The sequence below is a fragment of the Chiloscyllium punctatum genome, chromosome 35 (genome assembly GCF_047496795.1).
Source record: "Chiloscyllium punctatum isolate Juve2018m chromosome 35, sChiPun1.3, whole genome shotgun sequence".
Classification (NCBI taxonomy): domain Eukaryota; kingdom Metazoa; phylum Chordata; class Chondrichthyes; order Orectolobiformes; family Hemiscylliidae; genus Chiloscyllium; species Chiloscyllium punctatum.
In genome coordinates, this window is record NC_092773.1 from 14,915,699 (window position 1) to 14,936,443 (window position 20,745).

General features: G+C 40.0%; 2 protein-coding genes across 3 annotated transcripts in view; one reads left to right on the plus strand and one right to left on the minus strand.

The window, feature by feature from the left end:
• Positions 1-671: 671 nt before the first annotated feature.
• On the minus strand, positions 672-18,300 carry ncaph (non-SMC condensin I complex, subunit H). 2 transcript variants are annotated; one of them, XM_072554010.1, is made up of 18 exons: positions 18,192-18,300; positions 17,096-17,319; positions 16,764-16,851; positions 13,137-13,229; positions 10,959-11,079; positions 10,541-10,674; positions 9,834-10,023; positions 8,639-8,727; positions 8,152-8,360; positions 7,764-7,912; positions 7,202-7,302; positions 6,264-6,386; positions 5,451-5,558; positions 5,206-5,358; positions 3,996-4,109; positions 3,083-3,171; positions 2,113-2,188; positions 672-1,914 (listed from the first exon to the last, which is right to left on the minus strand). In XM_072554010.1, the coding sequence occupies exons 2-18, from the start codon at positions 17,311-17,313 to the stop codon at positions 1,855-1,857; spliced, it is 2,115 nt and encodes a 704-aa protein (XP_072410111.1). In that variant the 5' UTR covers positions 17,314-17,319; positions 18,192-18,300; the 3' UTR covers positions 672-1,854. The 2 variants fall into 2 exon arrangements, with proteins under 2 accessions (XP_072410111.1, XP_072410110.1); XM_072554009.1 differs by having other exon boundaries at positions 18,161-18,298.
• Positions 18,301-18,394: 94 nt separating this feature from the next.
• Positions 18,395-20,745, plus strand: part of LOC140459676 (gamma-glutamyl hydrolase-like) — a 52,939-nt gene continuing 50,588 nt past the window's right edge. The window contains exon 1 of the mRNA XM_072554030.1: positions 18,395-18,752. The gene's annotated coding sequence lies outside the window, so the exon portion shown is untranslated. The remainder of the gene's footprint in view (positions 18,753-20,745) is intronic.

Consider the following 20,745-nt stretch of genomic DNA (forward strand, 5'->3'; position numbering starts at 1 on the left):
AATGTTGGCTTGGACATAAATTGGATACAAGAAACAGCCTCCATAAAACTTGTCAGTTTGGTTTCTATTGTTAGTATGTGTTGATGATTATCAGGCACATTTTAAATCTTTTTTAAAAAATGAAACAGCTATTTCTCTGCTGACAGAATTTGTTTTTTTTTCCAAAAATAGTGAAGGGTCATGAATGGAGTTCAATAGAAAAGTCACCAGATTTGAAATATTAAGAATGCTTTCTTACTCCAAGTTGGTACCACACCGACAATGAGGTGCTAGAGGTATGTCCCTATATGGAATTGCAACCCCCATAACACCAGTGGAAACAACACAAGTAAATGGGGGCAGACATCTGTTAACAAAAGCTCATTTTTTCACACCTTCCTCAAGCACTGAGAATCCCATTCCCTTATTTTTCTACATTTCTGCTGACAATTGCACCTAACACAATAGGCAATCCACCACACCTGCACATCTTGGGAATATGGGAGGAAATGCATGCAGACTCCACAGACAATTGACCAAGTCTGGAATTGAACCTGGGTCAGTGGTGCTGTGAGGCTGCAGTGCTCAGCACTGAACCACCGTGCCACCCCTTTGAAGTGAAGCAGAAAGGAAAATTTAAGTTGACTAAAATAACTTATCGATTCTTATTAAGATATGTGATCTCTGATGCCTTAACAAGTGGAATGCAAAATTTATTTGCTAAAGACAACCACTGTATCATAAAAAAAACAAATAACCAACTACATACGACATAAGATGGACTATGATTAACGTTCTTCAAGTACAAATTACCAATTTATACACCACAATGGGAACACAATTAGGTCATTTAAAAGTTTTCCATTGGCTGGTCACAAAATGAAGAACTCACTGACTCTTTTCTTTCTCTTCTCTCCCCCTTCCCCACCCCGTAAGCAGAACAGGTCTTCCACACACCTCCATGCCCAAATCACCCACAATATAATTTTCACCTATTATTCACCATCAATAAATTATCCACGTTTTGCAAATGATTGTACATAAAGCCCATTCAGGGCAATATAGGCCAGCAAAGGTGATGGGGAAGGAGCTTCATGGCTAGGGAAAAATGCACTGGTTCAGTGCACATAACAGGTGTAGAAGGCCCAGATTTGAACCAGTGAACCTTTCTTCCAATCCATAGACCTGGCAAAATGCTTCAAAGACACAAGTTCATATTCCGCCACTACAGCTTAGCATGTAGATTTTGTGAAATAAATTTAAATGAAAACAATCTTGATCAGAAGAAGGCATAATTAAACTACTGCATTATTATAACAGCCCAAGTAATTCAATAAATATCTTCAAGAAAAGGAAATATACTATCCTCCCACAGATTAGCTTACAAGATCCCAGAGTGGTTGTGAATGACTTTTCTCAAAAGCCACTTAGTTATTAATAAAGCAGTTTGGAACAATTATGTTGGGCACCAAATATTGGTCTTGCCTGCAATGCCCCTCCCTTGTCAACAAGTTAAAACAATCTTTATTGCATTTTGTTTTACAAAGACAATATCTAAAATATAAGTTTAAAATAGTCTTCACATAACAGTTGGATGAAAAGTAAAATATCCATAGAAAAGTTCTCTCTGCAATATTCACAAGTGTATTAAGTCATTTATCTTCAATCTAAAACCATAATTTCAAGACTGAAAACTTGTCCAATGATAGACTAAAAAAGTTATTTATGCAAATGAAAGAGAAATTATGCCTCCGGAAAGCATCGATGGGGTCATGTAGCAGGCATGATACAAGGTTCACTGTCTCAATAAAAGATTTACAACTATGTACAGCTGATCCAACCTATGTTTTACATGTATGTACAGTCAGAATGTCTTCAGATTCCTTGCCTGATGATAACATCAGATAAATCTTCCTTTCCCTCAATTGCAAGATTCTGTAAGATAATAAAACATTGATTTAAACTTGCATGCCACCATTCAACCCAAGTGTGATCCAGTTCTCTAATGCACAAGAATCTTGATGCTATTGTCTGTTGTCAGCAGGTTACAAGGACAAACCTTGCAACTTAACTTGTAACTCATGTTGTTCCTTCACTCATGCACCCCTCAGTGAAATTGTGCCAGATACATACCTTTTCATTGGCTAAATGAAGCAAACAGGCAAATGCCATAGGAACAGACAGGTTCTTTGCCATTGTACTAGGTAATCTGTCAACACATGAAAGTACAAATTAAACACAAGTCTACATGGATATAATCAAAAGTGCAGTGACATTGGTATGATTGGATCAAGGTTCAGGACACATTTTTAATTTCACGAAGGCAGCTGGAGAAAATAAACTGCACAAACACATCTCTAATTTAAAAAAAAAGTCTCTACAATGACTCTAAAAATCTTTAATTGTACCACTCCATCTCATGCACAAATGTGTCATGAAAGAAAAGGAAATCTTTTGCTTCCTTCATCTAATCTCAACTACACGTGACTGCAAACTTGTTAATCCTGGCCTTCTCTTCGAAATGGCCTCGTGAGGCATTAAGTTTTAAAGCAGAGAAAAGTCAAGAGAGCAATTAAACTCAAGTGTTGACCTAAGCATTGGATTATTAAAAACAAGGCAGATCCTCCCAGATGACCTACCAAAAGAATGGTGTATGGGAAGTTTCAGTTTCCATCATGAGGAAGAACAAGGGCAGTCAATACAAGAAACAGTCTGCAACTCAACCGCACTGCCCCCCAAAAATACCCAATGCTGGCAAAACTCAGTCTGGCAGCATCATTGGAGAAAGAAATGGACTAAATGTTTTGAGTTTACTGTCCTCAGTTCTGAAACTAATTCCATTTCAGATATTCTTAAGGTTGTGCTTTTACAATTATCAATTGGACCATTTGTGACTCAGAATTGAAGGAGAAAAGATTGCATGGTTCAGGACTTGAATGTAATTCTTTTTCAAGAACCATTGTACATTCAGTCACATGCCTGGGATCTTTCTGTGCTGCAGTCATATATGGTTCTAATCAAGATTCAAAATGATCCCGGAGTGAATTGAGAAATGGCACATTTCCAACGCTTCACAAATCCATCCAAGGTAAAAGAAACAAACCTTTCAAACAGATTCTTGGTGATGTTTGTGAAGCTTTGCTGTCCTTTCACTGTCATTACAGCGACTTGCAGCTCCTCAGTCACTCCATTCTGTTCAATGAACAAGAGTCAACTTGTTTACAGTATCCTGCTCAATCTCAAATTAAGCCGTAACATTTGAAGCCAACAAAGTACTGTACCTCAGAAGCAGCATCATTATTTCAACAGAATTACAATTTACAGATGTTGCCAAACAAGTCAGCAGGGAACACATCCCTTCTGATGTGGCACCTGTGCAGTCAGTCAGACAAACAGAACTTGTACCCGGAGGAGGAAATCACAGTTGCAGAGTCTCCAGATCTAAACACTGAGAACCTTGAACCAGATAGGTGCAGGGGTGTCAGGTCAGGAAACCAAAAGGGAGGCTGCTGTGTTTGTGAGAGTTTTCTTTTGTTAGATGGGACAGAATGGGTTTGGTGGATTAGAAAGGTATATGGTAAGCATGAACGATCTCCCATGAGAGAGGAGCATTCCAACACATCATCTTTTCCTCATGGAACCCAAGCAGGCTAATTTGCGACTTTTGTTCCTGCACTAGAATCTCAACCCGACTTCAAAATGGCACTTTAGTGGAAAGCAACCCTTTAGTAGCCATTTCAGGGCCTCAACTGGGCAAGCCACTCTTGGCCTTGCACATTCGCTCATCACCTGTTGCCAAGTTAAATTTCTGACAGATCAGGAGAGGAGAGTAGATGATGAAAAGGACACCAGATATTTTAGGAGTATCTTAAGTTGGCCTTCAACCCACAACTAATGAGTACTAATAATAGGGGCATATTTTAAAATATCCTTTAATCATTGGGTGAGTTCATTGCAACTGACCAAGGATGCTCTGAAAGAATCCATTTATTAACCCTCTTGAGTACACTCCTCACTTTTCCTTCCGTGATATTTTTGTTTTCAGTCAGGAGATCCCACATGTTCTGTTTCAGTCTTTTCACATCCATCTTTTTTGCTGTCTTTGAATAATTCAATAGGATTTTGTTGACCTGAAAATGAGTGTAATTTTCGGTTAGAATTTCAAAATTGCAAGATCCACCACATAATAAGGTGGAAAAAGCCATTGGCCTGAAGATCATGTAAACTGTCACTTTGTTATTATGTAAAACTCTTTCCTGTCACAAAGCTTGCAAAAAATTCTTTCCTGTCAAGTAAATATATGCCAGTTCTGTCAAAAACCTATCAATGGTTAATCCTTCACTACTTAATATGAGCACACCCTGTGAAATGATATGAAGTGGATTGGCAGCAGCAAATCTCCCCAAGTAAAATCCTGTGACGATACTGTGCAGTAAAGAGAGATTTGGTCTGTGTTGTTTCTCTTCAAGGGGTGTTGTCACAGTGCTGGAATGTCTGCTTTAGAAGCAGTGGGTAATCAGTTTTGAGCTCCCTGAAATTATTTTTAAAAATTAGATGAAAGAAGCATGAGTGGATGGAGTCAGGCTCACACAAATCCAGAGTTTGGAGTTGGCATTTGAAGCTAATAGATACAGCCCTCTCTGCTGTGAGATTGTTTGTTTCAGTGTTCCTTTCTCCTGGACCATAAAGGATACGGCACATCAAGAAAACCTATTTTGCTGAATTTGCCTTACCAAGAGTGTTTTTATGAGATGCTGCTGTATTGGAACAGTTGGTGATGAGTAGTTGACATATCATTTTATTCAGTATTTCATTAGAGGTGAAGTTATGACAATTTTTTTGTTTGTAATATTAACTGTGGCGTAAGAATAAATTGTATTTTGCTTAAAGCCACATCGTGGACCAATCAAATCATATCTGGAACACAGCACGTGCCACTTGCTTTTAAATAAAATAACATGTTAGGGTCTTTACTATCTCTTTGATATACTTAAGAGTTTGGTCTGGTCCATAGTAGGCCTGGGGAACCAGGTGCCAGCTGCAAAAAACTCTTCCAACCATTAACAGTTGTGAGCCATCGACAAGAACCTTTGTCACTGTCACTTATATCCCACTGTAAAGGCTGCTGAAGTCTCAAGAACTCTGCTGAAATACAAAATAGCTCATCCCTACCCCAGCCTGAAATACACAGCAAAATAACTTGATTATAGGTTCTAAACCACTCACTTTCTGAGGCTCTGCTACTAAGTTTTCTCCTCCGTAGGTTGTGATGTTTAACCCCTTTCTGTCCAGTTCCAAACCATTCTCATCTTGCTCCAATGCAACATCAAAGGAATCATTTGCAGCCACAAACCCATCATGATCATCATCACTATCAGGCTGTACAAAAAAAATAAGAAAAGGTAATCATGCAAAGTAAAGGATGAGTTGACCAAAGTTCTTCACAAGGAGCATGAGCAATAAACACAGACCTGTGTTCTGGGGCAGAAGTTTGATGTGTCGTTGGGATTATTGTAATCATAATCCCCAATTCCATCATCTTCATCCGTGCAAATATTTTCTTTCACAATCCGCTTTACCTGAAAATAATTTCAATAAAATCTTTCAAAGTGATGAAATCAAGGGAAGCCAACAATCAAAATTGGGACTCTTACTCGGATTTTGACCCTAGGATCTCAGCATCAATTTACATTTTTGGTCTTCAGAGGTTTGCTATCCATCAGTTATTGATGGTCTTCCCTCAGTTCAAGAAGGACCCTCTCTTATCAATCACTGTCAAACTGGTGAAGTAAAGGGACTTCTTCAATGGTTTAGCTAAGAGAAAGCAGAACTATTACACTCCATGCACGTCATGCTGAATCAAACCTGCAAGCACTTAATGGAGCAGTGTAAATAAAACTTCATGGGGGCGTTGGTGCACAGTCTGACAGACAGAAACACACGCACACAATCTCATGTCATCCTTTTCACTCTTAGAATATTTTACCTAGCCAAAACCCTGGCAACTTCTGCCCTCACTTATTTCTGCCACTAACAGCATGAGACAATCATCCTTTCAGGTTCCATTCCAGTAAAACTGTAGGTTTGTTCAGAGAGGTACAGGTTATAAAGATAGGTGATCATGTGGGCAATTTTAAAACGGAGCTTAACTCCAATTAGTATCATCTTCTTGAAAACCTTTATGGTGCATCAATTCAGCCATTCATATAGTGTAATATAGCAGATTTTTTTGACTTGAATCATGTTTCATCAGTTTTCGTTATTGGAAAATATGCTCTAGTTACCGTGACACTAGGTTTAAGAAACAACCGGGTAATATTGTCTGGATCATAATGGAAATCTGTAGGTAGCGTTGTCAGCTTTCTACTGCGTCGATCTAATGCAGCTTTTGAAATTGTTGTGGCAGCCTGGAAAAAAATACAAAACAGTGATCATTTGGACACAGGACATCTTGTATATCCAATACATCAAATGAGTTATAGCCAAAACAGTGAAAATACCTCATGCAAGGATTCTCTCTCCATTCCAAGAGACAAACCACAGCCCAGGAAATACACTGCATGTTTGTACACATGTGCTGATATGTAGCAATGAGGCATAATTGGAGACAGTTTGTCTTGGATGTACCTCTCTCCATCGCCTCTTATGTCCCTTCACCATGTGTGACTCATTTGTGAAAATGCATTATTCGCTTAAGGTGATTGCACTGTTGCACATGCATGTATATTAATGACCTGTTGTTTTAATGCAGCATATTAATAATTTCTGTTCAGGAATTGAGAGGGAATACTAACCATTGCCGTATCTCTCATATATAATGCAATACCAGTGCCAGTGTTGCAAAGTAGTCGTCAATATTTTTGTCATTTCTCAATACAATACCTCTCAAACATTCTTCCAACATCTATCAATTCTGTTCTTAGATTCTATCAACTATTTTTAAAAGCCAGAGTCATCATGTCACAAAAGACAACCATTCAGCCAGAGTCGCTCCTTGGTCTTTACAAAGCAATGCTGACAGTCCCACTCACAGTTCTGTTCCAACAGCCCAGTAAATCACAAGTCTGGAACTTAGAAACATCCTTAGGCGTTGCTTCCCCCGAAACATTTGTAAAGTTAAGCTTTATTACTGGTTTCCTGATTTCGATTTAAACTGGATCGGTAAATTTAAGTAAAAAATTATTGTCCCCTGTTCTAAATGCTTTAATCTTGTTATACCAACCCTGGTCTCTCTGAATTGGATCTCAAAATTGATATCTTCATTGAAGTCAATTTCAAATATTTTCTTAGCTTGCTTTTTCTTATTTTGATTAGCCATTGGCTCTGCCAGAAACAAACAAAAAAACAAATTATTGAAGGTGCATTGAATCACTTAACATTGATTCAACAAGTGCAGATCATATTTTTACTCCAGTGCTATTTTGCATACAGGACTCAGTTACATCTTGTGAATGCATTAACTTCAGTCAATTTAGAGTAGTTAGTTAGGAAGCTTCATTAAATCAGTGGACTTTTTGTCCACTATAGACAAACATGCACTATGGAATTAAATTTTCCAATAAAAATGAATATACTGAAGAGTGACACAGAAATAAACCACTGAGTTCTTTAACCTTCCCCATCATTTGCTAAGTGTCGGGCTGATTCAATTGCAATATTACTGAAAAAAGAATCAGCCTTGAGGGAATTAATTTCAAATATTTATTTAACCATAGTGAAACAAAAATGCTGAAACTTCAGCATCTCTGGCAAGGAATTCAGCCATGTACATCAACTACACCCACCTTTTTGTTGAGGTCTGAAACGCCAGTGATTCGGACCTGCCCACATCTTCATGATTCTGGGGCTGAAGTAGGAATATTCCCCTGGGTGATTTGACAGCTGGACACAGAGGCTGTTGAAATCCACATCTGACAGAGGAATGGTTTCTTTACTATGAAAGAGATTAAGTATGTTAATCAACTATTTTCAACTCAGACCAAAAGATGTTTGGTCCCAAGTGGTACTGCTCAGAGTCAGATCTCAAAATAACATGGATTAGCTCTTTCAGCGACCCTGTTAGTTTTCCTTCAAGAGTTTACTCAGTTTACTCAATTTTGATATGTATTGCTTCGCTTTACTAATTGCTGTGACTGATCAATGTTTCTCGAGCTGACAAATCACCCTTCTTACCAGCCTTGTCCATTTGCCATGATGGAGGATTCTTGCTGGTTCTCAAAATCCTGGTCCATCAGATCTCCAGCATCATCACAAAGATCTCCATCAAAGTCATCCACCACAGGGTCATGGCTTCCCAGCTGACCATTCGCAAATTCTGGCTCTGCATTCATATCGAATAAGTGGTCACTTTTCTTGAATTTTTCCATTATTACAGAAACAGCCTGAGGAGGAAAAGAAGAAATTGCGTACTTTTGGCTGTGCACTTACTTACAAGAATATCAATCGACTCTATATGGTTCATTATGATCAACCTTAATGATGTGGAGTTCAAAATAAACACAGCAGTACACCACCTGCAGCATGAAACAAAAACAACCTGCAAGCTAAGGAATGTGTACACACAAAGTTTAGCCATTTTATTTTGCTGAAAACATTGAAGGTATTGTCACTGTTTAATCTACTGATTGACATCTGATCAGTGATGGACTGTCTCCTGTACCTGATTATGAGCCTCACTGTCCCAATTTGTAAACTGAAAATCTTCAAATGAAGGACAGATCTTCTTGTCATCCAAAGACTGCTGAAGGCCTGTTAGAAGTTAATGCAAACAAAAAATAAATTGAGAATGATGTATAGTTAAGCACAATGGACACAATGCTGAGGGGCCAGTACTCAGTCAATTTAAAGCTGATGTAATAAACATCAAAACATCGTCATAATTGTTGAGATCATACAGAAGGACAAAGCCAGCAAATGATTGAAACTGGATTTATTCTAGTGCTGTTTACTCAGCTGATCTCATAATGTCTCCTGTAAAATTAGTGACAATGCATCTGAACCAACTCTGTGGCACATGTTGCAAGGTGATATGCACCAAGCAGTGCAGGACTGCAAGGAGTTGCATTTCAGCATGAAGCTGAAGCCAGATTGTTACAACACAAAGCAACGTTCTCAGTGTAAACGATGACAACTGCAAGCCAAAAAAAAAAAGGGATGCTTTTGAGGAACAAGTCAAGTATCAACCAAACTGGCCCTCTTGGAATTGATAACCGATTCACATGTCTCGTCCAGGCCCCTGCAGGAAGAATGCCACTTGGAATGAATGTCACAAGATCTTTTCAGATATGGGCTGTATGCCAGATCAGGAAAGCAAAAATGAAGAGAATAAGATCATCTGCTGACAAAGCTTATCAACAGAGAGATGCATAATGACCATCCAATAGGCACCAACACTTTCAGGGCAAAAGTGAGTACTGCAGATGCTGGAGATTAGAGCCAAAAGTGTGGTGTTGAAAAAGCACAGCAAGTCAGGCAGCATCAAGAAGCAGGAAATTCGACGTTTCGGGCAAAAGCCCTTGCTGATAAACATCAATTTTCCTGCCCCTCAGGTACTGTCTGACCTCCTGTGCATAAGTAACACTTAAAAGTTCACTTCATTTCATTAGTCACATTGACAATCACAGTCTACCAACTAAACAAGCTAAACAAAGTGCCATGAAGAAAACAAACACTTTTGCTGTTCTACTTCGAAGCAGTAGTGTGACTATTGTGTCAATGATGAGAGAATACAACCACACACATTGGATCTCCCTTCAGTGCAGGAGGAGAAAAAGATATGATAATGAATTGTTTGTGACACCAAACTTATCATCACAGAAATGTTACCATGCCATATCATTTTTAAAAAAACTTGCCTCCAAGGTCAGATATCTCCACATGGTCAATGGGCAGCAACTCTGATGGAGGACCAGTATCGATAAGTTTGGCATCGGAATCAAATAGCAGCTCAGCAGTGTGTCCATAGGTCTGCAGATTAACCAGGAAAACCCCCACCGCACTGCATTCATCAAACAATGAAGCAGCTTTCTGGAACATTGGATCAATCTGCAAAATACAAGGTGTTCATTAAACTTAATTGGCATTTATTTGACTTCTTTAGACAAAGATGTTTTGGTCTTCTTTTCTTCATTTATATTTTACTAAAATATTAGAAAATGCAAGTTGCTTTTCATTCTTCACCTCATCAAGGTATTAGAGAAAATTTTTAATATAACGCGGACTCAAATGATTTCACGGACTTGGACTACAGAATTCAGTAAAACAATACAAGACAAGGAAATGAACCTATTCAATTTCTTGATGCATAATATTACAACTCAAAGTTAATGCAAATATATGAAAGCATGCTTTCTGTTCCAGATTAACGTTCAGGTGATTTTTGTGACATGGTTCAATGTTTGGAGTCAAGTCAGACAGGGTTCAGCATAGTCAAAATTCCATGTCTGGTTGGGCAGCCTGTTGACCCTTTCCACTTAAAGCAATTCCTTAATGAATCACAGAGGGATTTCTGGGATCTGTTGAATGTCTTGGCCATCTACATTAAAAAACAAATTAATCTCACCTCAAACTTCATATCACTGACTCCATACGTGATGTTGCTCAAGTTCTGCTCAATGGTTTTGTAAGAGTGCTTCCTTTTGTTTTGCTTCTGAGGGCCTTTTGAATTTTGGCCTTGAGAAGACTCAGGGTTTACCTCTATATACAGAAAAAGCAGAAACATAAAATGCTAGAATGCACAGATGGATGATATCATTTACATCAAGGAAGCCTGAACACTTCCCGAATCTCTAATCTAAACATATTCTTTTATATCTTGAAACGGGGCTTAAAAGAAACCATATTTTTCAATAAGGTAGGATTGGTCTCTCATTTTCTCATGACTGCACAAATGATATCATGATGGAACAAAATTTTAATGAATACTAAAGCTATGTTTTCCTTTCAAAATAGATTCAAGATGTACATTTGTCCTTACTCACCAGTTCCTGGCTCTTCAGTGTTTTTTCCAAGGCCCCCCAGGATCCTGAACACATCCGAATGTACTGCATCCACTCTCACAGCATAGATCTTCGTACTGGCATCCAAGGTGCCAGCTGCCATCTTTGATCAAAAGTCAATACTTTTAATAAATTGGCCTCATGCACGCTGGTTACAAATTAAATTATTCAAAGTATATTTGCTGTTCACAATGTCCTCTGCTTTGTATTGGAGATCCAATGTAGACTGGATGAACCCATTTGTAGTACCTCCACGCAAAGATCACCACCATCACTTGTCCTCGCCTCCCACCACCCCCATCCACCAACAGACAGCTTCATGTTCCATGTAATTTTAATTCTGTACCTTGATACTACTCTGCCTTTTTGACCGACGATAAGTTACTGTGCTCCTTTGAATCTGAGCCTAAGCTGAAAGAACACCATCATGTCATTTTTCGTCCTAGCACGAAACATCCTTCTCGACTCAATATTGAGTTCAGTAGGATTCAAGATCTCAGAGAAAAGACATTCAAGGGGGCAAGGATCATAACATGGTAGAATTCCAAATTCAGTTTGGAGAAGACAAGAGGGATTTAAGACTAGTATTTCAACTGACAAGGGCAACAGAGAGCATGAAAGCCAAGTTCACTACAGTGATCAACAAATGAAGTTAAGGGATGAGTCAATTGAGTGCAGTGGCAAATATTTAAAGGATTTTCCAAAATATGCATAAAATTTATGTTCCAGCTCCAAAATTAAGTTCAAAGCCAAGGATAATGAGGAAGGTTAAAGATACTAGCAAACTTCAAGAAAAAGCATATAATTGTGCGAAAAGAGGAGGCATGTCAGAGGATTGAACTATTTTTACATTCTGTCCAAAGTTTTTAAAAAATTAGTAAGCACAGAAAGATTATCTGCAAGATAAGGCCAGCGAGTTATACAGAAACACAAGGCAAAAGTTTCAGAGAATCAAGTTCAACATCCACACTGGAATACAAATAAAAAAAATCAAAGGAGTAGCCCCTCTGCATCTTGGCCTTGGACCAGAACCATTAAAGATGAAACAAAGTGCAGGTACTTGAAGCATACACAACCAGCGGTTAAAATTCAATGAATACTTGCATGATTACAATGATCTTCAATACATTTCTGAGTAATAACTATCAAGATGTGCTAAATTTGCTAAAACACTCACATCAACACACTGCGCACATTGGCAAAGGTCTTCTTTGAGCAATTGTCTTTGCATTGCGAAGAGATCAATGTTCTACTATCAGCAAAGGTGACTGTATCAACCAACATTTCATACCGAGTGGATGATTTCACATCACCTGCTTCTCACTTTCAGAGTTTTTGTTTGCAGAACCCAAGTACATCAGAATTTTGGAGAACTATCTATGGCCTGAACTTGTCGTCAGAAGAGGACATATTCAATAACCCACAGACCTAGCATGGACAGAAACCTTTGTTGGATCGCCCTGGAGGGACACAGGAATAGTTGTCGGCCATTCAGCCCACTTAATCTGCTCAGCCTTGAATACAATAATGGCTGGTAAAACACTTGAATGCCTTTTATCAACACTGTCTGTCTAACCTTTAACGCCAATCAAATTTGGAGACACATAGTCACTGGGAAAAAAGGCAGGAATCATGCAGAATAAACTAAAATTTGTGCATGTTGTTGCAATCAAGAGCTATCCCTACTCACTGGCTTAAGACACGAGGTTCCAAGATTTGCCAACCGAGGTATTTAGAATGGATAATACCACAGTATACAACTTGGGTCCTTATTCTTTACATTTGCAGTAGAAACAAAATGAATAAGATGCGTCACAAACAACAACTAGAATTAATAGAAGTCGCTCAAGTCACATAAGTCTGAAAGGTTAGTTTATCTTTTGACTGAATCACACGAGAGACATTACAATCGTTCCTGCTGTAATATACATTTCCTCAATGGGAATTGGCTATAATGCAATTGAAGAATTTAGACCATTGTTTGTCGAGCGCAAACTTTCCTCCACTGTATTGGCTATAACACAATTCCAGTCCCGTTGTTTTAAATGGTGCTTCGATTATGTGATTTTCTTATAACACGGGAATCACACAGGAACGCAACTATTGCATTATATCAGAACAGACTGTAAAATAAGGAAAGATGTCTAAAGTCTTTCTGACCTTGAAGTTAGTGAGTTCAGATTCCTTCTCTTTGAGGAGGTCAGCCATGTAATCAATCAAATGAAGACCAAATGCATTCTTTGTGGTGATTTTCTATGAAAGTCACAGAATAAAGAGTGCAATTAGATTATATTGCAACAAATTCAAGTCTGTTGCAGCTAAGTTTTGGTGTTCAGAGTGAAAGCCACTTCCTTCGTTGGTCCAAATTTCTCCTCGCAACCTGACTCCCACTTACTCATACTCATGAAATTGCGACATCCAGGGATCTGGTAGTGTAACTCGAGAGTGATCTGATAAAAATTCCATGGCATGTACAGTCCTTACGTCTTTCCTCACAGAGACTCAGATGAACACTCTACAAAACTAGTTGCCGCTTGATGAGTGCAAGGGTCGGTTTGGGTCCACTGCTGTTTGTCTTTTTATAAACGACCTGGATGAGGGCGTGGAAATGCGGGTGAGTAAATTTGCAGACGACACTAACGTAGGTGGATTTGTGGATAGTGACAAAGGTGTTGTAGGTTATGGAGAGACATAGATAAGCTGAAGAGCTGGGCTGAGGGGTGGCAAATGGAGTTGAATGCGGACAAGTGTAAGGTGATTCATTTTGATCGGAGTAACCGGAATGCAAAGTACTGGGCTAATGGTAAGATTCTTGCTAGTGTAGATGAGCAGAGAGATCTCGGTGTCCATGTACACAGAAAGTTGCCACCCGGGTTGACAGGGTTGTGAAGAAGACAGACAGTGTTTTAGCTTTTATTTATAGAGGGATCGAGTTCGATTATGCTACAGCTGTACAAAACTCTGGTACAGCTGCACTTGGAGTATTGTGTGCAGTTCTGGTCACCGCATTATAAGGAGGATGTGGAAGCTTTGGAAAGGGTGCAGAGGAGATTTACGAGGATGTTGCCTGGTATGGAGGGAAGGTCTTATGAGGAAAGGCTGAGGGACTTGAGGCTGTTTTCGTTGGAGATAAGGTTGAGAGGTGACTTAATAGAGACATATAAAGATAATCAGAGGGTTAGATAGTGTGGACAGGGAGAGCCTTTTTCCAAGAATGGTGACAGTGAGCACGAGAGGGCATAGCTTTAAAGTGAGGGGTGATGTAGGACAGATGTCAGAGGTAGTTTCTTTACTCAGAGAGAAGTAAGGGTATGGAATACTGTGCCTGCAACGGTAGTAGATTTGCCAACTTTAAGTACATTTAAGTCATCATTGGACATGCATATGGACGTACGTGGAATAGTGTAGGTTAGATGGGCTTCAGATTGGTATGACAGGTCAGCGCAACATTGAGGGCCAATGGGCCTGTACTGCACTGTAATGTTCTATGTACTACTTTTGCAATGAACAGACCTATCAGCATTTTAGCCATTATTAGTTTCTCGTCCCACAAATCAAGTTTAAGATTTTTTCTTGATGGATCCATGATTTACCACAGCTACTTCAAGAAGCAACAGGAAACTTTCATGAAAGAAAACACATTTGAAAACAACTAATCCTTTCAGTGGAGAAATGGCCAAAAAAGTTCAAAACCTGAACATGAATTTTATCCAAACAATGGTCAACAAAATGAATTATACTGATTATTTTTGCATAGGAAGAAATGTCACAGAAGACCAACATGGCACACAAACAAAATCCAGAAATAAACAGCATGACATCGGGTTTAAACCTAAAACCCATCTACCATTTCTCAGGTGCTGACAGACCTTTTATGTATTCCCAACCCTTTCTTTATAGTTCATGTTGTAAAAGCAATTTCCAGTTTTTAAGTTAAGTGTCCAGTTAAATTGTCTGAATTCCTTCATTGCGAAAGGATCCATGTTTAGCAAAATAGACACCCTCTGTCTTTATTATATAAAAGATGAAAATAGATCAATTTCTAGAAAACAAAATAACCAACAAAAATAAAGTTTCAATCTATTCCCTTTACAGTGATTCAAATCGTTACCCCTCCCTACCAAAACTGATTCCCCACAGTTCTTTTCTATCAAATACTGTACTAAGTCTGCTTAAGTAAAGCTCTCAATCTAAGAACATCGATTTCCTCAGCTTTTTAATAATCTGAACATTTCGAACCAAATACACGCAGTCAAGAAGGTGCATAAACTATACTTTTCAATTGCGGTACATGTGCCGAAACCATTCTACAGTCTTTTTCTTGAAGTGGACATACATTTGTTTTGGATCCCATCAGGTTTCATCCAAATCATGCAAAAACTTTTGACTCTGGATTTTCTAAACTCATATCAACCCTGAGCCAAAACAACAATGTGCTCCTCAATGTTTATTTCACTTGTCACAACCATCACATAAAAACACATTTTCCATTGACTGTCTGACACATCCTGGATGAGGTCCTAATTCCAGAATTATGGCCCGACCGAGTGCTTGTTCTTAAATCCTATAAGAAAAAATCACCACCTCATATGCCAATACTTCAAAATTAAAATTCTGAAAATGATACATATTTAACACTTTACATGAAAATTGGTAAATGCAGTGTTGGGATTCACATCTGAGAATACAACACATGATCAGAATGCCAAGGTTGTTAGCAGAAATAGTGACCCTTTCAAAAGTGATTCAACAAGCTCAGCGTGATTACTATCTTAATCAAACCAGACCGAGAAGCAAAAGTAGGCCATGCAGCCCATCAAGTCTCTTCTGCCAATGAGATTAGCGTTTATCTAATTATCCTCAACTGCACTTTACTACCTTCACAACCCTTCATTCCCCAACTGACTAAAAAGCTGTCAATCAAAGCCTTGAATATACTCAATAAATCAATATCAACAGCAGTGCCACAGGAAAGAATTCCACAGTTATTCCCCTCCAAGAGAAGAAACTTCTGCTCAACTGTCTTATATGTGCAATCCTTTATTTAAAGATTATGCTTTCTGGTCCAAGACTCTCATACAAAGCCAAAAGTTTACCTCTCCAAAATGTACTCTTTGTATTCCCAAATAATCTTGTATGTTCCTGAATTTCATTGAGTACAGACCCAACTTGCTCGATCACTCCTCATCCATGTCTGTATGGTACTAGTTAAGTGAATCTTCTCTGGACTGCCTTCAATGCCAGTATATCTTTCCTGACATAAGAGGCGCAAAAATGTTCACAGTATTCCAGTTGCGGTCTGACTCTTGCCTTATACACTTAAGCAACATCTTCCTACTTTTCTACTCCATTCCCTTTGAAATAAAGGCGGCCAAATTTCCATGAAACCATTCTGGCTCTGCCTGATCATAACATGCATTTCTAAACACACTGCTATTACTGCCTTTATAATGGACTCTGATACTTCTCAATAACATTTGTTAAGTTAACTGGCCTCAAGCTATCTACTTTTTTGTCTCTGTCCCTTCTTCAATAATGGTACTAGGTTGGCAGTTTCCTAATCCTCTGACACTTTTCTACAATCAAAGGATTCATCGAAGATAATTCCCAATGCATCCACTATCTCTGTAGCTACTTACTTCAATATCCAAGAATGCATCCCATCAGTCCATATTTGACAAAAGTGTACAAGAAGCCTCTTTCCTTTCCAATTTTAAACAAGTTTAACATTGTGAAGAAAAAACTGGATCAATTATGAAATCAGAACAATGGTCAACATCCACTTACATTTTCAGAACATAGTTTGATGCAGGTGGAATAGTGTTCAGATATCTGATTATTTGACAGCTTGGGTTCAAATGATTGTGGGGTCCCCCTGCAACAATGAATGACAGTCAGAATGAATTGTCACAAGGTCAAAAGCTAATCGCTCCCAGCTCAGGATCCAAACAAACCTTGAATCAAGAATTTTGACACATCGCAAGAGAAGGAACCTGTAATGGGAATTAGGAAGGGTCTTGCAGAACACTGTGGGTTCAGGACCAAGCAAAAAAAAGTGTTCGCTCCGGAGCAATGATACATAAATACATGCTGGAATGAAACAGTGCAATGAGATGTACCTTGGCACTGGGGACATCAAAGGGCTCTCTGTGCCACTTAATTGCAAATCTGTCACTTTTGAGCGTCTTCTCTCCCTCCTTTCACGTTCATCGTCATTTGCTGCAACATCCATTTTTGCAGAGATCTTAAGACTCTGAACAGCCTGTCGCTTTGTCGCTGGAGAAATAAACTTGTGGTCAGTAGACCCTACTCGAGACACTGGAGTTGAATAATCCATTTTGCCCTGTGAGAAACAAGTACAACATAAGTACAACCAAGACAAAGTTTCACACTCAACCATCATGTGAATGGTAACTCAGCACATCGGTGCCATTACAGTGGAGGTTTTGGATCGACTTTTTGTTATGATTTTCATTTATCTTCACTACTTCTACACTGGCAAGCATCTCTTGGAAGTACAAGCGATGTCAACGAACCTGGGACACCAAGAAATGCAATTGGTTATGGCAACCGGAAACAAGTGAGATCCCTGACAACAAAAAAACAGAAATTGCTGGAAAAGCTCAGCAGGGAGAGATAAAGCAGCATTATGGTTTCGAGTCCTGTCGCCCTTCTTCAGAACTGCTAACTGTGCTGAAGAAGGTTCACTGGATTCGCAACTTTGCTTTCTCTTTGCAGACGCCCGCACGCCTGTTGAGCTTCTGCAGCAATTTCTGCTTCTCCCGCAATTGACACTTTTGTTATACGAGACGTCTGGCGACTCGTTTTAATCACGCTCAGCTTAATTCATCGTTTTTCTCTCGAAGGGTTTGTTGATTTGCGGAAGGATGGCTGCAGTCGGGACTCCTCGACTAAAGCAGGCAGGCGCCTCAGACGAGACTCGGCGGGCGCGGGGTTGAACTTCGACCATCCCCGGCCTTGCTCAGCCGACGTCGGCCGACCAACTCGCACGATCCGCCCGGTGTTGGGTGAAAACATTCACACCCGATGCGGATCGACGACACTCGCCGAGGTTTTTCTGACGGCCGGAGGCCTAGTTTTGTCCGCCCGCTCAAATCCAAGAAGCGAACAATGAAAGAAACCCAATCCGCAGCTCCCCGCACATCGTCCGGGCCCGCACCGACCTGAACAAGGTGGACGCCTGTTTATTTGTACCCCGCCAACGTCGTTGTGTTCCAGCCGAGGGCCGGGGTCCCGCTCGGTTTTACCGTTACTTCGATCCGGATTTAAAAATTCCCGCGGCTCGACAGTGCGCACGCGCGGCTCTCCACTCGCGGGGGGGGGGCGGGGTTGCGGCGGAGAGGCCCGTCGCTCTGCGCACGCGCGATCCTCCAGCGCACGCCCCCCCCACCCGCACGGGGAAGGGGGTGAGCAGCAGCCGCCTCTGCGGCCAGAAGCAGGTTGTCGGGAAAACTGACAGAAATTGGCTGTCAAATACCGAACATTCCCACTCCTTCAACCTCCCCGACTTAGAGAGTGTCCGCCTGCTGACCATTCCTGCGAAAGAGCGAGGCCACTCGCCCCCTCTTTATCCGTCTGCCTCAGACCCCACACGACACAGTCAAGTTGTTCCTTCACTGGTTCCAGAGGTTTCTTTCTCCAGTGGAAAAACAATACTCGAGCCATGAATCGAGTTACCCTGTGTGAGAAGACGTTCCGGCCAGCAACCCGAAATTTGCTGACACCAGTATGAACGTGTGCTGCACACGATAAAAGGTACGTACACAAATTGGGAATTCTCTTTTTCAAAATGGGACAACTGGAGCTCTCAAGATCAAGAGATGTTGTTTGGCAAATGCACCTTTGGATATGGAGCAAAGGTGGGAAAGTATACAGGACTGAGATGTGGATTTAGCCATGATTTTATTGATTGGTATAACAGACTTATACTTCCAATGTTGCTTGGTTTTTCTATGTCCTTTTATAAATCAGACTGTTGAGACGACTGTTCAGTTTGCAGCTCTTCTTTGCACTTACCTTAGTGTCTGAATGCTTCTGTCATGTTTGTATTGTATTGGTTCGCATTGACCACAATAACAAAAATGTAACAGCACAATAATTTGATTACCAGGTTCTTTGATTTGAATTAGAAACCGAAATAACTGTGTGCTGGAAATCAGTTCTGTGGAAGGTCACTGGACCCAAAACATGAACTGTGATTTCTCTCCACAGATGCTGCCAATCCTGCTGAGCTTTCTCAGCAACTTCTGATTTGGTTTTTGACTTGACTTCTATGTTTCAGACAATGTGGTCAAACCTTTCAATAAAATTTGATGAATCCCTGCACCTAAATGAGATGTAGCTTGGGCTGTTGTGGGAGGCAGGGGAGAGCATTGCAGGGCAGGACAAGATGGATAGAATTCATCTCGATTTGGAGAGGCAAGGGTTAATCTAAGGAAAATCAGCATAGCTTTGTTAAGGGGGTGATTATGTACAGCAGGTTTTAGGAATATTGTGTAGATGAGGGTAGTGCAGTTGATGTAATCTGTGGATTTCGGTAAGACTATGAGAAAGTGACACGTGGAGACTCGTCAAGAAGTTAAGAATCCCTGGGGTTGAGGGTATTTTGGCAAATTGGATCCAAAGTTGGCTTTGTGGCAGGAAGCAGAGAATGATCGTTCGGCAATCAAGATATACAAAGTTAAAAATCACAAGGGGTCAGTGATTCCAGAACTGGAGGGCAAAGGTTTAGGGTGAGAGGGGAAAGATGTAAAAGAGACATAAGGGGCAACTTTTTCATGCAGAGGGTGGTACGTGAATGAAATGAGCTGCCAGAGGATGTGGTGGAGGCTGGTGAATACTGGTGAGGTGTGAGTAACACTTTTTGAGGAGTAATATTGCTCATGAATTTTATACATGTAGTAGGACGAAAGGACACAGAGATTCAGAGGGACCTTGGTGTTAGAATGTACAACAGTAAGCACAGTATAGGCCCTTCACCCCTATTGTGTTGACCTTTTATCCTACTCCTAAGATTAAACTAACTAAATATCTTTGGTGTTCTTATCCAAAGATCCTTGAAAGCAACACAGCAGGTGGACAAGGTTGGAAAGAAATCATATGGATACTTGCATCAATTAGTCAACCACTATATATGAGATCGAGTAGCTTGGGATGGAGCTGTATATAACATTAGAGGCCACAGCTTGAATACTGTGCACAGTCCTGGTTGCACAGTATAGAATGCATGTGATTGCTGTCAGGAGGACATTTACCAGGATGTTTCCTGGCTGGAATGTTTTAATAATGGAGAGACTCCATATATAGGGTCTAGGTCGATGTGTTTGTTGATGGAGTCTGTGAATGGGTGCAGTGCTTCCAGAAATTCTCGAGCTGTCTTCTGAGCTTGTCCTAAGATCTTTGTGTTGTCACAGTTGAATTTGTGGTCCTTGTCATCAGTCTGTATGGCTGCTACGGACACCTGGTCGTGGTGTTTAGTGGCTAGTTAGTGTTTTGTATTGTGTTGTGTATTATTAGTTGTTTACCTGTTTGTCCTGTATAGTGTTTCATGCAGTCTTTGCATGGAATCTTTTAAATTATGGTAGTCTTACACATGATGGGTTTATAGCGTCTTTTGTCCTGGTGAGTTATTGTCTGTGTGGCTGTCATGAATCAGTGATTGGAAAAATCAAACTGTTAATTCCAAGATGTTAATGATATAAGGTAGCATGGCTAGTGTGTTAGCACCTGGCACATCCTCATCATGTTG